The sequence below is a fragment of the Panthera uncia genome, chromosome E3 (assembly GCF_023721935.1).
Source record: "Panthera uncia isolate 11264 chromosome E3, Puncia_PCG_1.0, whole genome shotgun sequence".
NCBI classification, from domain to species: domain Eukaryota; kingdom Metazoa; phylum Chordata; class Mammalia; order Carnivora; family Felidae; genus Panthera; species Panthera uncia.
Window position 1 is genome coordinate 23,563,314 of NC_064815.1, and position 14,491 is coordinate 23,577,804.

General features: G+C 47.3%; 1 protein-coding gene across 4 annotated transcripts in view; it reads left to right on the top strand.

Moving 5' to 3' along the window:
• Window positions 1–13,057, top strand: part of LOC125928165 (general transcription factor II-I repeat domain-containing protein 2B) — a 51,330-nt gene extending 38,273 nt beyond the window's left edge. The window contains exons 13-17 of one of the 4 annotated variants that reach the window (XM_049638765.1): window positions 6,010–6,087; window positions 7,187–7,270; window positions 8,357–8,540; window positions 8,860–8,888; window positions 11,254–13,057. In XM_049638765.1, coding sequence (XP_049494722.1) covers window positions 6,010–6,087; window positions 7,187–7,270; window positions 8,357–8,540; window positions 8,860–8,888; window positions 11,254–12,857 — 1,979 coding nt within the window. In that variant the 3' untranslated portion in view covers window positions 12,858–13,057. Of the gene's footprint in view, window positions 1–6,009; window positions 6,088–6,895; window positions 7,281–8,356; window positions 10,633–11,253 lie in introns of those variants that run through there. The other 3 variants (XM_049638763.1, XM_049638764.1, XR_007459579.1) reach the window with 3 other exon arrangements.
• Window positions 13,058–14,491: the final 1,434 nt, after the last annotated feature.

A 14,491-nucleotide genomic window follows, 5' to 3' on the forward strand; every position in this document is an offset into this window, starting at 1 on the left:
TTTTATGTTTTGGGGGTAAATACCCACTAGTATGATTACTGGATCGTAGGGTAGATCTATTTTTCATTTTTTAAGGACCCTCCACGCTGTTCTCCAGAGCGGCCACACCAGTTTGCATTCCCACCAACAGGCAAGAGGGTTCCCCTTTCTCCGCATCCTCGCCAACACCCGCTGTTGCTCGTGTTGTTGACTTTAGCCATTCTGACAGGTGTGACGTGGCATCTCGTTGTGGTTTTGATTTGCATTTCCCTGTTGCTGAGTGACACTGAGCATTTTCATGTGTCTGTTGGCCATCCGGATGTCTTCTTTGGAGAAGCGTCTGTCCACGTCTTCTGCCCATCTTTTAATTGGATTATTTGGTTTTTGGGTGTAGAGTTGTATCAGTTCCTTATATATTTTGCATACTTCACGCTTTATTGGATCTGTCATTTGCAAATATCTTCTCCCATTCAGTAGTTTGCGTTTTAGATTTGTCGATGGTTTCCTTCGCTGTGTAGAAGCTTTTTGTTCTGATGTCGTCCCAACGGTTTACTTTTGCTTAAAAGCAAGATTTCCCTCGCCTTGGGGGACATTTCTAGAGAAATGTTGCTACAGCCGATGTCGGAGAAATTACTACCTTGCCCTCTTCAAGGATTTTTATGGTTTCAGGTCTCACATTTAGGTCTTTAATCCATTTTGAGTTTATTTTTGTGTATGGTGCGAGGCGACGCAGTTTCATTCTTTTGCATGTGGCTGTCCAGTTTTCCCATCACCATTTGTTGGAGAGACTGTCTTTTCCCCCTCATATATTCTTTCCTCCTTTGTCGAAGATGAATTGACCATATAATTGGGGGTTTAGTTCTGGGTTTTCTGTTCTAGTCCATTGATCTATGCGTCTGTTTTAATGCCAGTCCCATACTGTTTTAATTACTACCGCTTTGTAATAGAACTTGAAATCTGGAATTGTGATGCCTCCAGCTTTGTTTTCGTTTTTCAAGATTGCTGTCCGAGGTCTTTGGTGGTTCCATACAAATCTTAGGAGTGTTTGTTCTAGTTCAGTGAAACATGCTCTTGGTATTTTGGTAGGGATCGCATTGAGTCTGTAGATGGCTGTGGGGAGTATGGCTATTTTAACAATATTTGTTCTTCCAGCCCATAAGCATGGAATGTCTTTCCATTTCTTTGTGTCGTCTTGAATTTCTTTCACTGGTACTTTTAGTTTTCAGAGTACAGGTCTTTTCACTTCTATAGTTAAGTTTATTCCTAGACATTTTATTGTTTTTGGTGCGGTTGTAAGTGAAATTGTTTTCTTAATTTCACTTTCTGCTGCTCCATTATTAGTGCACAGAAATGCAACAGGTTTCTGTATATTGGTTTTGTATCCCGCAACCTTAGTGAATTCCTTCGTCCATTCTGGTAGTTTTTTGGTGGAGTCTGTGGGATTTTCTATATATGGTATCATGTCATCTGCAAATAGCGAGAGCTTTATTTCTTCCTTACCAATTTGGATGCCTTTTATTTCTTTACATTATCAAATTGCTTACATTATCAAACTCTTTCCATTATCAAAAAGGGAGTCCTTTTTAATTTAGAGATAATATTACTTCTCATGAAACACCACAGGGTCTGGATTGATTTTGCCACGATTAGGGAAATTTTGAGAGCAAATGAATGCTCCCATCTGGACTTGATTCTTCCATTTGTACTTCATATATTTGAATTCTAAAAATGGTGTCATCAAGTTCATTGTTCTAGGGGGAAAATCCCTCTCGTCACCATTTTTTTTTTTAAGTTTATTTATTTTATTTTGAGAGAGAGTGTGTGTGCATGAGCAGGGGAAGGGCAGAAAGAGACGGAGTTAGAGAATCCCAAGCAGGCTCCGTGCTGTCAGCTCGAAGCCCAACTCGGGGCTCGATCTCATGAACTGTGAGATCACGACCTGAGCTGAAATCGGGAGTCGGCCGCTTAACCAGCTGAGCCACCCAGGCGCCCCTCATCACTGTTTATAACAGAGAAAAAGCAGGTGTGGCATAAGTGCCCAGCAGTTAGGGAAAGGGTCGTGGCCACCCGCTGGGGAAAATGCTCATGGGCATTCCCTGAAAGTCAGCTGTCTGGCTCAAGACAAGTTAGAAACAAAACAGAGGGACACTCGAGTCATAATTTACAGTAGGATCTCAATTTTGTTTAGAAAGAAATTTCATATAGAAAGAGAAAACTTAGGGGGCGCCTGGGTGGCTCAGTCGGCTAAGCGTCTGACTTCGGCTCAGGTCACGATCTCGCGGTCCGTGGGTTCGAGCCCCGCATCGGGCTCTGGGCTGACGGCTCAGGGCCTGGAGCCTGCTTCGGATTCTGTGTCTCCCTCTCTCTCTGCCCCTCCCCCGTTCATGCTCTGTCTCTCTCTGTCTCAAAAAAAAAAAAAAAGAAAAGAAAAGAAAGAGGAAACTTAGGCGAAAATACAAAAAGAAAGAAAAAAGGAGCCATAGCCACCAGTATTAGAATTAACGTGATTTTACTTTTCTTCCTTTTGCCTTTACCGTTCCCCCACCCCGCTCCACCGGAAGCATAGATTCTTTAAGTATTAGGGGGAAAAGTCAGGTCCTGATTGGTTCTGTGTGAAGGGACCACTTCTCTGCAGGGTGTTAACCCTGAAAGCTTTATTGGGAATTATGTGGCGATGCCATCAGGATAATTAGACTCGGAGGAGGTGCTTTCCTGTCCGGGGACAATGTCCCTGACGCCCCAGCCAGCAGGGGTAGATGGATTTTCCCTTAGGCGGGTAGATGTGTGCGGATTCACTCACACCTGAAGTCAGGGGGGCCTCAGTGGGTTTAAACGTGATATTTACATTGCCCAATTTCAGAGCCATCATAAGGCCTCCGGTACCTCCCATTCTGAGCCATACGGTGTGGGGCTTTTTCCCCCTAAAACCCCACGAAAGGAAACCCTTAAATTACCTTAAATGCTTTTTATTGTGGTGAAACTCACATCACATAAAATTAACCATTTTAGAATAAATGATTCCGTAGCAGGTAGTACATTAATGGTGTTGGGCAACCACCACCTCTATCGCGTTCCAGAACATTTCTGTCTCCCCAGAAGGAAACCCTGTACCCATTACCATCCCTCCCCATTCTCTCCTCCCCACCCCCCGTCACGGTCATCCACCAATCTACTCTCTGTCTCTGGATTTACTTGTTCTACATAGTTCCTACCGGTAGGATTGCACAATGTGTGACCCTTGGGGCCTGGTTTCTTTCACTTAAAATCTCCAAAGTTCAGGGCTGGGTGGCTCCGTTGGTTGAGCATCCAACTTCAGCTCATGTCATGATCTCACGGTCCAGGGGTTCAAGCCCCGAGTCAGGCTCTGTGCTGACAGCTCGGAGCCCGGAGCCTGCTTCGGATTCTGTGTCTCCCTTCTCTCTGCCCCTCCCCCGTTCATGCTCTGCCTCTCTCTGTCTCAAAAATAAACGTTAAAAACAAATTTTTTTTCAATCATGGTTTATCCGTTCTTCCATTGATGGACGTTTGGGTTGTTGCCTCACAGTACTTCTAAGAATATAACAGGGACGCCTGGGTGGCTCAGTGGTTAAGCATCTGGCTCTTGATTTCAACTCAGGTCATGATCTCATGGCTCATGAGTTCAAGCCCCATATTGGGCTCCGTGCTGTCAGTATGGAGCCTGCTTGGGATTCTCTCTCTGCCTCTTCCCTGCTCGTTATCTCTTTCCCTCTCTCCCTTTCTCTCTCAAACATTTTTAAAAAAATATAGCGGAACATGTCAACTCACTGTGTCGTACCCCTGAAGCTATTGCGATGTTGTATGTCACATCTCCTTCAATTGAAAAAGGAAATGGGGGAGCCTGGCTGGCTCAGTTGAAAGAGCGTGTAACTCTTGATCTCAGGTTCATGAGTTTGAGCCCCACATTGGGTGTAGAGATTTTTTTTTAAAGAAATAGCTTTTTTTATTTTTATTTTTTTTTTCAATGTTTATTTTTGAGGGAGAGAGAAAGAGCGAGCAGGGGAGGGGCAGAGAGAAAGGAAGACATAGACTCTGAAGCAGGCTCCAGGCTCCAAGCTGTCAGCACAGAGCCCAACATGGGGCTCGAACCCACGAACTGAACCATGAGATCATGACCTGAGCTGAAGTCGGACACTTAACCGACCGAGCCACCCAGGCGCCCCTGGGTGAGCACCTTTAAACTAACTTACAGTTGAGCAGTAACTAAGAAAGACTCGTTTACGTACAGAGATAGTTTTAGGAGAGTTAAGGTTTACACCCATTCGTGAAAATACCATCCATTTATTTGAAATGCGCGGGGCCATCAAAATGGGTTAACTGCCAATTTATGCATTAATTACAATCGGATTTTGATTAGTTTGCAAATCATGCTTAGTATGTTTTATGACAGATTTTACATGTTGAAGAGTCAGTTTTATCTTTATTTTTAAGTTTATTTGGTTTTTTTAAGTAATGTCCACACCCAGCGTGGGGCTCAAACCCATGACCCCAAGATCAAGAATCACACGCTCCTCTGACAGCCAGCCAGGTGCCCTTGGAGGAATCAGGTTTAAGGATAAAACATTAGTACTTTATCAGATCATAATGCCTTATCTTCTGACACTGTTTCTTAATTGAGTCTGGTGACCCAAATTAGTTCTGGGCTTTTTGGAGGCTCGACGGCGTAAAGTGCCCTGAAAGATTTTTTGTTTGTGTGTTTGCTTTTTAATTTGAGAGGCGGTGCGGAGGAGGGGGGAGGTGGAGGTGGGGGGGGAGACAGAGAGAGAGAAAGAGAGAGAGAGAATCCCAAGCAGGCTCCACATTCAGCATGGAGCCCGACACAGGGCTCGATCCCACAACCCTGGGATCGTGACCTGAACTGAAATCAAGACTCAGACGCTCAACTGACTAAGCCACCCAGGCGCCCCGGGAAGGTTTTTCTTACTTCAAGTTGATGATGGAAATTGACAGTAGTTTCAGTAAGCTCTTAATGTTCAACCAGGTTGTTAAGGATAGGGCTTTCCAGGACCTACTAGATTTACCAGAAAAATGAGTCATTTTGAGGTCAAGACTTACAAACTTTGCCACATTTCCTCCCCAAATTCTGTGTTTGAAGCAGCCCCGGAACACTGCAGGATAACCTAATGGCTTTTGTTGACAATGTGGCTCATGTCCCTTTGAGGTCTTGCTCTTTAGATGCAGAAAACGGTGGGGCGCCTGGTGGCTCAGTTGGTTGAGTGTCTGACTTCAGCTCAGGTCACGATCTCACGGTTCGTGAGTTCAAGCCCCACATTGGGCTCTATGCTGACAGCTCGGAGCCTGGAGCCTGGAGCCTGGTTTGGATTTCGGATTCTGTGACACCCTGTCTCTCTTCCTCCCCAGCTTGCTCTCTCTCTCTCTCTCTCTCTCTCTCTCTCAAAAAATAACAGTAAAAAAATTAAAAAAAAAAAAAAGCAGACGCCAGATGATGGATCGTTCACAGAACACATGGATTGAGCTTTAAGTTCTCAAGGGACTAGAAAGTTCCTTTACATTTCCCACATATAACTTCACTTGTGTTTGTCGTTTGACCAGAAAACGTGATAATGTCCACTCTGCTTTTGTTCTTTAACCCTGTCTGAGCCTTTCCTTGACTGCCTGTTAAATCGTTTTTCAGAGGACGTATGCTTCTTAAATGTCCTCTTGGCCATTTATGTTCTATTTCCCCTCCCCCTCCCCATCCCCCTCCTTTAAACTGAGTAACAACAAAGAAAATACACGTTTAAACATCCCTTTGAAGTCAAATTATACCGACTGATGCATTAGAGGCTATGAACTAAATAAAAACTTAGGCTCTTTCCCCTGTGACCTTGACACTGAACTGCAGAGACCCAACTATCAGTTATGCCGTGGCGCCTTGTTATTCTGCAGCTAATTGTTCTCTGAAGCTTTAAAAATCGAATCTGTGCTTCTGACCAAAGTAGCACCTTGGCATTTTTAGAGGAGAATTGGCCTAATTTGCTTCGAGTTCTAAATTTCAGTTTCTACTTTTAGGAAGGACAACTGCCTCGGGTATTACACGTTCCGCGGTGGGTGTTGAAGATCTTAACATCGTTCAGGTGACAATTCCAGGTATGGAAGCTTATCTGGCTTTATCATTATTTATTTTCTATGTTTCCTTTTGTTCTATTTTTTAAAATATTTTTTTGTTTTGTTTTTGAGAGACAGAGAGAGACACAGCATGAGCGGGGAAGGGGCAGAGAGAGAGGGAGACACAGAATCCAAAGCAGGCTCCAGGCTCTGAGCTGTCAGCACAGAGCCCGACGCAGGGGCTCAAACCCACGAGCTACAAGATCGTGACCTGAGCCCAAGTCAGATGCTTAACTGACTGAGCCACTCAGGCACCCTCCTTTTGTTCTGTTTTAACCATTTTGTGACACGGGTTAGTCCCTCAGAGCTGATATTTATCTATTGATTTATTTATTTATTATATTTTGCTTCACCCTGTCAGCTAAGCAATGACAATTCAGAAATAAAAAATACGCTACAGATTGTCACACACTGCATATCTCGCTCATATCAGACATCATCAGATCTGTTTCTTTTCACAGCCATGCCCTGGAATTACCTGGAAAATACCCGCCAGGGCAGGCAACTCCAACCACCAGCTACCGTTAAATTGGAATTGGCCACAGAGGTGAAATTTATCTGCTTCCTGCCAAGCAATCTCTTCTGAATACATATATCTAAGGTCTATCTGGAGAGATGCAAAAGAATCTAATAACCTAGTTTCTCCAAGGAAAGAAACAGACTGAAGAGAGGGATGGGAGAGAGATGTTTCATTGTACACTATTCTGTGTCTCATGAATTTTGAACCATGTAATTTCTTTCTAATCCTACTACATCTTCTTCCTTTTACTTGTCATATTGCATTGGCTAGGATTGCTAATGTTGAAGAGTATTGGTGAAAGTGGACATCCCTGTCTTGCATGATGTTGAAAATGTTCCGAACCTAAAGTAGTATGGAGTGTGTTTACATGGAGTTATAATTTGGCAAATTCTCTGTCATCTGTAGCATTTTCAAAATGCTTAATTATTGCTAAAACTAGAATGATAAGCCAGGTAAAGTGTTTTTTTTCATGTGCCATCAGGCACTTCCTCCAACAGCTTTCATGGGGGCAAATAAATACATCAATAACCCTTGTTTGCTTGATTGTCTAATTATTTTTAGATAACGAGAAGGACCAATTATCCAGCATTGAAAAGATAAAACAACTAAGAGAACAAGTCAATGACCTCTTTAGTCGAAAATTTGGTAAGTTTTTATATTGTTACGTATCCCAAATGTGTATTTTGAAGTATTTCTTTTTAATTGAATACTTTATCCAAGAAATTGATCTTTCTGGGGGCACCTAGCTGGCTCAGTCATAAGAGTGTGTGACTCTTGATCTGAGGGTCATGAGTTTGAGCCCCATGTTGGGTGCAGAGATTACTAAAAAAATTTTTTTAATAAAATTAAAAAAAAATTTTTTTTGGGCGCCTGGGTGGCGCAGTCGGTTAAGCGTCCGACTTCAGCCAGGTCACGATCTCGTGGTCCGTGAGTTCGAGCCCCGCATCAGGCTCTGGGCTGACAGCTTGGAACCTGGAGCCTGCTTCTGATTCTGTGTCTCCCTCTCTCTCTGCCCCTCCCCCGTTCATGCTCTGTCTCTCTCTGTCCCAAAAATAAATAAAAAACGTTGAAAAAAAAAATTAAAAAAAAAATTTTTTTTTTAATGTTTATTTTTGAGAGAGAGAGAGAGAGATAGCAGGTGGCGGAGGGCAGAGAGAGAGGGAGGCACAGAATCAGAAGCAGGCTCCAGGCTCCGAGCTGTCCACGCAGAGCCCGACGCGGGGCGCTCCAACTCACAAGCCACGAGATCATGACCTGAGCCAAAGTCGGACGCTCAACCGACTGAACCACCCAGGCGCCCCAATATTTTTCCAAAAAGAAATTGATCTTTCTACGAAGGGGTTATGATCAAGATGCGTGTGTATTTTTTCCCAAAGAGCTTTTACACGCACACACGAGTTACAATGATAATAGCTATTTTTGATTTCCTTAGTTCTTACCGTGGCTGAACATTGCTTTTAGCACTCACCTGTGATTAATCACGTACCCTTCACAAACCTTTACCCTATGGATGCTATGATTGTGTCTCTTTAACGGAGAGAGGAACCGGATCTGCTTTACGGCCCGTTGCCAGTTTCCCAGTCAGTAAGATTATTCGAGAAGTAGTAATGGCTGATTGCCCGTGTTGGTCACTTGGCGAGAAGGATTTTAACCTCTTGGCAGTAACCCCACGGTCTGGGCAAAAGTAAGTGACCCACTCAAGTAGGCCTTTCGTTGTCTGTCTCATCCCAGGGGAAGCAATCGGGGTAGATTTCCCCGTGAAAGTTCCCTACAGGAAAATCACGTTCAACCCCGGCTGTGTGGTCATCGACGGCATGCCCCCGGGGGTGGTCTTCAAAGCCCCCGGTTACCTGGAAATCAGCTCCATGAGAAGGATCTTGGATGCTGCGGAATTTATCAAATTCACAGTCATCAGGTGAGTGAGAGCTCCCAGCTTGGCCACGAGAACCAACGTGCGGCTCGCCGTGTGCACAAGGTGGGCCTTTTTTTTTTTTTTACCCCAGGAGGTGGGCGGTGGGTCCCTGAAGCCAAGCTTCTGTGCCAAGCCGCCTCCCCCACTGAGTTTACCGTACTCTGCTCCTGGGAGCCGTGTGTCCATGTCCCTGGTGACGGCGGCGGCCTCCCCACTGCACCTAGCGTAGTGTTGACGCTCGCCGAAGCCCGTCAACCAGAACTGACCGGGCAAGAGGGGCCAGATGACCTCTGTTGCATTCACCGTGTCTCTTTCTCTTCAGACCGCTTCCGGGCCTCGAGCTTAGCAACGGTGAGTATCCCGGATGGCGAGCAGGGCGTTCCGGCACCCAGCGTGCGGTGCGACGCATCTCGGTGGGCACTCCTTGCTTCTTGAGCCTTGAGCCTTAGAGCAAAGCATGGTGCTCTCTAGATGCAGTTTCTTTTTTCCCCGCTGGCGATCAGGTCCTTTAATTCTGCTGCTCAGCCAGGCATTTCTTCTCCCGCAATGGTTTGGTGCGGCTCACTGGTGCGCCCTCATCCGGGAGCCCTCCAGGGGCTGGTAGGTTGATGCTGAACTAGCCCATCCTAGCCGGTAAATAGGGCCTGCCCGGCCACCACAGCTCCACCCGTCCCGTGATCCCCCACCCAGATCTCCCCACAGTTCAGACCCGAAAGGGGTACCGCCTGGCACAGACAGGGGCTCCCAGGGCCCCCTCAATCTGTTCTGACAGAGCAATGCCCCAGCCACCGTGCGTGGCAGATATCTCCCCTGGAGTCCTTGCACGCAAGTTAACACCCTGGAGGGTGAGTAAAGCAGGTGGAGAGCTGTTCGCAAGAGTGCGAGTCACGAGGGAACCTCCTCGTTTACGGTTTGAAAACAACGAAAACACTCTTGACAAACGCCCGACTGTTATTCCTAAACTCACCTTGTTGCCAAATGAATTTTTTTTTTTTTTTTTGGTACGTTTTTGGTAGCTTTACTGGGGCATGGTTTACGTGCCGTAAGACTCGCTTGTGTGCAGTGTGCACACGTCAGTGATTCTTGGTAAATTTACAGAGTTGTGCAACCGTCACCACAATCTAACATTAGGACATTCCTGTCACCCCCAAAACATTCCTTCTACCCATGTCCCGTCGTTTCCCGTTCCCGCCCCCAGCCCCAGGCAACCACCGAATTGACTTTCTTTCTGTCTCTGCCTTCATTTTCTTAAAGTGAATTTTTAGGCCTGTGTTTTCTCCCAAGTAGAGCTCACCTGCATCGTGGCCAGATTTCTTTAAATTTCAAACAAGTAAGTTCTGTGCGGTCCTGTGGCTATCTATGACCATGGTCTTTTGTGACTCACAGCAGGTAAATCACGCGCCTTCTGTGGCCATCCATGTCTCTGTTATTTCAAAGTTCTCTGGAGACCCAAATGAAAAAATATGCATTAAGATGCAAACATACTGCCACATCATTCTTGCTTAAACCAGATGTGGCAAACATAGGTCCTTGTTGAACTTTACAAAAGATGCCTTTCTTTTGGCTCATGTACCTTTTTTTTAACTTTTTTTTAAAGTTTATTTATTTATGAGAGACAGAGAGACAGAGGGTGAGGGGGGAGGGGCAGAGAGAGAGGGAGACACAGAATCCGAAGCAGGCTCCAGGCTCTGAGCTGTCAGCATAGAGCCCAACTTGGGGCTTGAACCCATGAACCGTGAGATCATGACCCGAGCCGAGGTCAGACGCTTACTGCGTAAGCCACTCAGGCGCCCGTGGCTCATGGACCTTTTAAAAATGGGAACATGCGGCCAACATTGAAAAGCCAGGGACTTTTGCAGAAAAAAAAAAAAAGAAAAGGAAAAAGAAAGCCACAGACTTTTTCATAAAAGTCTATTTCTGGGGGTGGGGGGCACCTGGCTGGCTCAGTGGATGGAGCACGTGACTTACTCTTGGGGTCGTGAGTTCGAGCCTCACCTGTGGTGTAGTTTACTTAGAAATTAAAAAAAAAAAGTCAATTTCCAAAGTTTCTTTTTTTTTTTTAATTTTTTTTTTTTTTTAACGTTTATTCATTTTTGAGAGAGACAGAGCATGAGCGGGGAAGGGGCAGAGAGAGGGAGACACAGAACCCAAGGCAGGCTCCAGGCTCCGAGCCATCAGCACAGAGCCCGACGCGGGGCTCGAACTCACAAACTGCAAGATCATAACCTGAGCCGAAGTTGGTCACTCGACTGAGCCACCCAGGCGCCCCGTTTTTTTTTTTTTTTAATTTTTTTTAATGTTTATTTATTTTTGAGACAGAGAGCATGAACGGGGGAGGGTCAGAGAGAGAGGGAGACACAGAATCCGAAGCAGGCTCCGGGCTCTGAGCAGTCAGTACAGAGCCCAACGCGGGGCTCGAGCTCACGGACCGTGAGATCATGACCTGAGCCAAAGTCGGAAGCTCAAGCGACTGAGCCACCCAGGAGCCCCTCCAAGGTTTCTTTAGAAATCTGAAGATCTGGCCACCGTGGGCCCACGTTCCCTCCAGCGGCAATTCGCTGGAGCGGAGGGTCTGGCTGTCCCTCTCCGCAGGGGTGGGTTAACCATGCCCATCCCCCAGCCGCTTTACCCCTGACATTTATCATCATGCTTTTGCAATCATTTTTTGTAAAGAGAAAAAGTGAACTATTTCTTGTCTCCGTGTCTCTATCAAAAGTGGGAAAGAGAAAGATAGACCAGGAGGGCCGCGTATTTCAAGAAAAGTGGGAGAGAGCGTATTTCTTCGTGGAAGTGCAGAACATTCCTACGTGTTTAATATGCAAACAGAGCATGTCGGTGTCCAAAGAATACAACCTCCGACGTCACTATCAGACGAACCACAGTAAGCACTACGACCAGTACACGGAGAAGCTGCGTGATGAGAAGCTCCACGAGCTGAAGAAAGGACTCAGGAAGTACCTCCTGGGGTCCTCAGAAATCGCGGGTCCCGAGCAGAAACAGGTGTTTGCGAACGCGAGTCCCGACAAAAACGCTGCCGCGCAGCCCGTAGAAGACGTGGCTGGGAAATTATGGGAGAAGTTACGTGAAAAAATCAAGTCGTTTGTGGCTTATTCCATTGCAATCGACGAGATCACGGACATAAACAACACCACCCAGCTGGCCATATTCATCCGTGGCGTGGACGAGAATTTCGACGCGTCGGAGGAGCTTTTGGATACGGTGCCCATGACGGGTACAAAATCCGGCCACGAGATGTTTCTGCGGGTCGAGAGAAGTCTTAAGAAGTTTCACATCGACTGGTCAAAACTGGTAAGCGTGGCCTCGACCGGCACCCCCGCGATGGTAGACGTGAACGACGGACTGGTCACGAAACTCAAGTCCAAGGCGGCAACGGTTTGCAAGGACTCGGATCTGAAGTCTGTGTGCTGCATCATCCACCCGGAGTCCCTCTGTGCGCAAAAGCTGAAGATGGACCACGTGATGAGCGTGGTGGTGAGCTCCGTGCACTGGATCTGCTCCCGTGGCCTGAACCACAGCGAGTTCACGACTCTGCTGTACGAACTGGAGAGCCAGTACGGCAGCCTGCTGTATTACACCGAGATTAAGTGGCTCAGCCGCGGGCTGGTGCTCAAGAGGTTCTTCGAGTCGCTGGAGGAAATCGATCACTTCATGTCATCCAGAGGGAAGCCCCTACCTCAGCTGAGCTCTCAGGACTGGATCCGAGACTTGGCCTTCTTGGTCGATATGACAACGCATCTGAACACCCTGAACATGTCCCTGCAAGGGCACTCGCAGGTCGTGACGCAGATGTACGACTTGATCCGGGCGTTCCTCGCCAAACTGTGCCTTTGGGAAACTCACCTGGCGAGGAACAACCTGGCCCACTTCCCCACGCTGAGGTCGGTTTCCAGAAACGAGAGCGACGGCCTGAACTACATTCCCAAGATCGTGGAGCTAGAGACTGAATTCCAGAAGAGGTTGTCCGACTTCAAACTCTACGAAAGCGAACTGGCCCTGTTCAGCTCCCCTTTCTCGGTGAAGATCGAGAGCGTGCACGAAGCGCTCCAGATGGAGGTCATTGACCTGCAGTGCAACACGGTGCTCAAGACGAAATACGACAAGGTCGGGGTCCCGGAGTTCTGCAAGTACCTGTGGAGCACCTACCCCAAGTACAGGGTCCACTGCGCCAAGATTCTGTCCATGTTCGGGAGCACCTACATTTGCGAACAGCTCTTTTCCATCATGAAACTGAGCAAAACCAAATACTGCTCCCAGCCGAGGGGCCCGCAGTGGGATTCCGTGCTCCACATCGCGACGTGACTTTGAACGCGTCCCCGGCCGCGCGAGCCTGCGATCCCCTCAGCCCAGGGGATCGTGAGGTGAGAACGGAGTTATGAAAGGTCGCCGTTTCCTGTTTCTTCCCCACTTTGACTCGGAAATGGAACTTGCCGTATCCCTGTTTGTATGACATTTTATGCTTCACCCATAGTCCAGTAAAAAATCAATACTGTTTTCTTGTATTTCTCTGGCGGTCCCCTTTTCTTAACGCCTGGCGGGTTTCACTCGTTCACCAACGCGCCCGACCCCCGCCGGCGTTGAGGCTGGCACGCCGAAGGTTAAATCAGTCAACAGAGAAACAGAGAGAGGGGTGTAGATCATGGAGGGGTATATTTGCACACACATCGGTCTCCCCGCTTGTTACACGGCGCCCCATGTGCTCTAACGGGTTTGCGAGCTTGGGGACAGTCCGCTGGAGACACATTCACATACTCCTGTATGACCTGTCCCTGCCTCCACGCCAACCCACAAAGGTAGGACTTACCACTGGAAAACCCCAGAAAACAAATAACACGGGCTTTCGAAGGCTAAGTTACTGGTCAAGCCTAGGCTTGAAAGTTGTCTTTTTTTTTTCGGTAAACTTATTTGGAGGGGCACCTGGCTGGCTCAGTCATGAGAGCACCTGACTCTTGATCTCCAGGTGGTAAGTTCGAGCCTCGCGTTGGGTGCGAAGATGGCTTTAAAAATAAATACACTTTATTTTAAAATAATTTCTTTTTTAAAAAAATGTTTTTATTTTGGGGGCGCCTGGGTGGCTCAGTCGGTTGAGTGTCTGACTTCGGCTCAGGTCACGATCTTGCAGTTTGTGAGTTAGAGCCCCGAGTCGGGCTCTGTGCTGACAGCTCAGAGCCCGGAGCCTGCTTTGGATTCTGTGTCTCCCTCTCTCTCTGCCCCTCCCCTGCTAGTGCTCTCTCTCCTTTAAAAAAATAAAAACATTTAAAAAATTTTTTATGTTTATTTTTGATAAATAGAGACAGAGCGCAAGAGGGGGAGGGGCAGAGAGAGAAGGAGACACAGAATCCGAAGCAGGCTCCGGGCTCCGAGCTGTCAGCCCAGAGCCCGACGCGGGGCTCGAACTCCTGAGCCAGGAGATCGTGACCTGAGCCAAAGTCGGACGCTTAACCAACTGAGCCACCCAGGCGCCCCCTATTTTGAAATAATTTCAAATATGTAAAGACGTTGCAGAAATGAGACTGGTACGAAGAATACTTACATGTCCTCTTGCCAGATTCTCACCTTGTTGAACTTTTACCCCTTTGCTTTACCACTTGTTCACCTGGTTTCTTTCATGTGCGTGTGCGTGTGTACACAGCATTGCCTGCAAGTGTGCACGCCTGAGTGGTTTACATACACCGTCTACCCCTGACTACTTGTGGGAACCTCTTCCGAGAACGGGGATATTCGCTCACACAGCCACGAGTTAGTCACCAGCTGCAGAAAATCGAACATCGATGCGGTGCTTTGATCTCGCTCACCGTGGGTGCTCCAGTTCCCTCCCACTTAAGCCAGGAGCGTCCTGATGACCTTTCCTTCACAGCACCTTCCCCGGAGGGGTGGCCTCTGAATGCGTGTGTGCGCACCCGCGCACGCCCTGTGCTTAATCCCTGTTGGCGCTG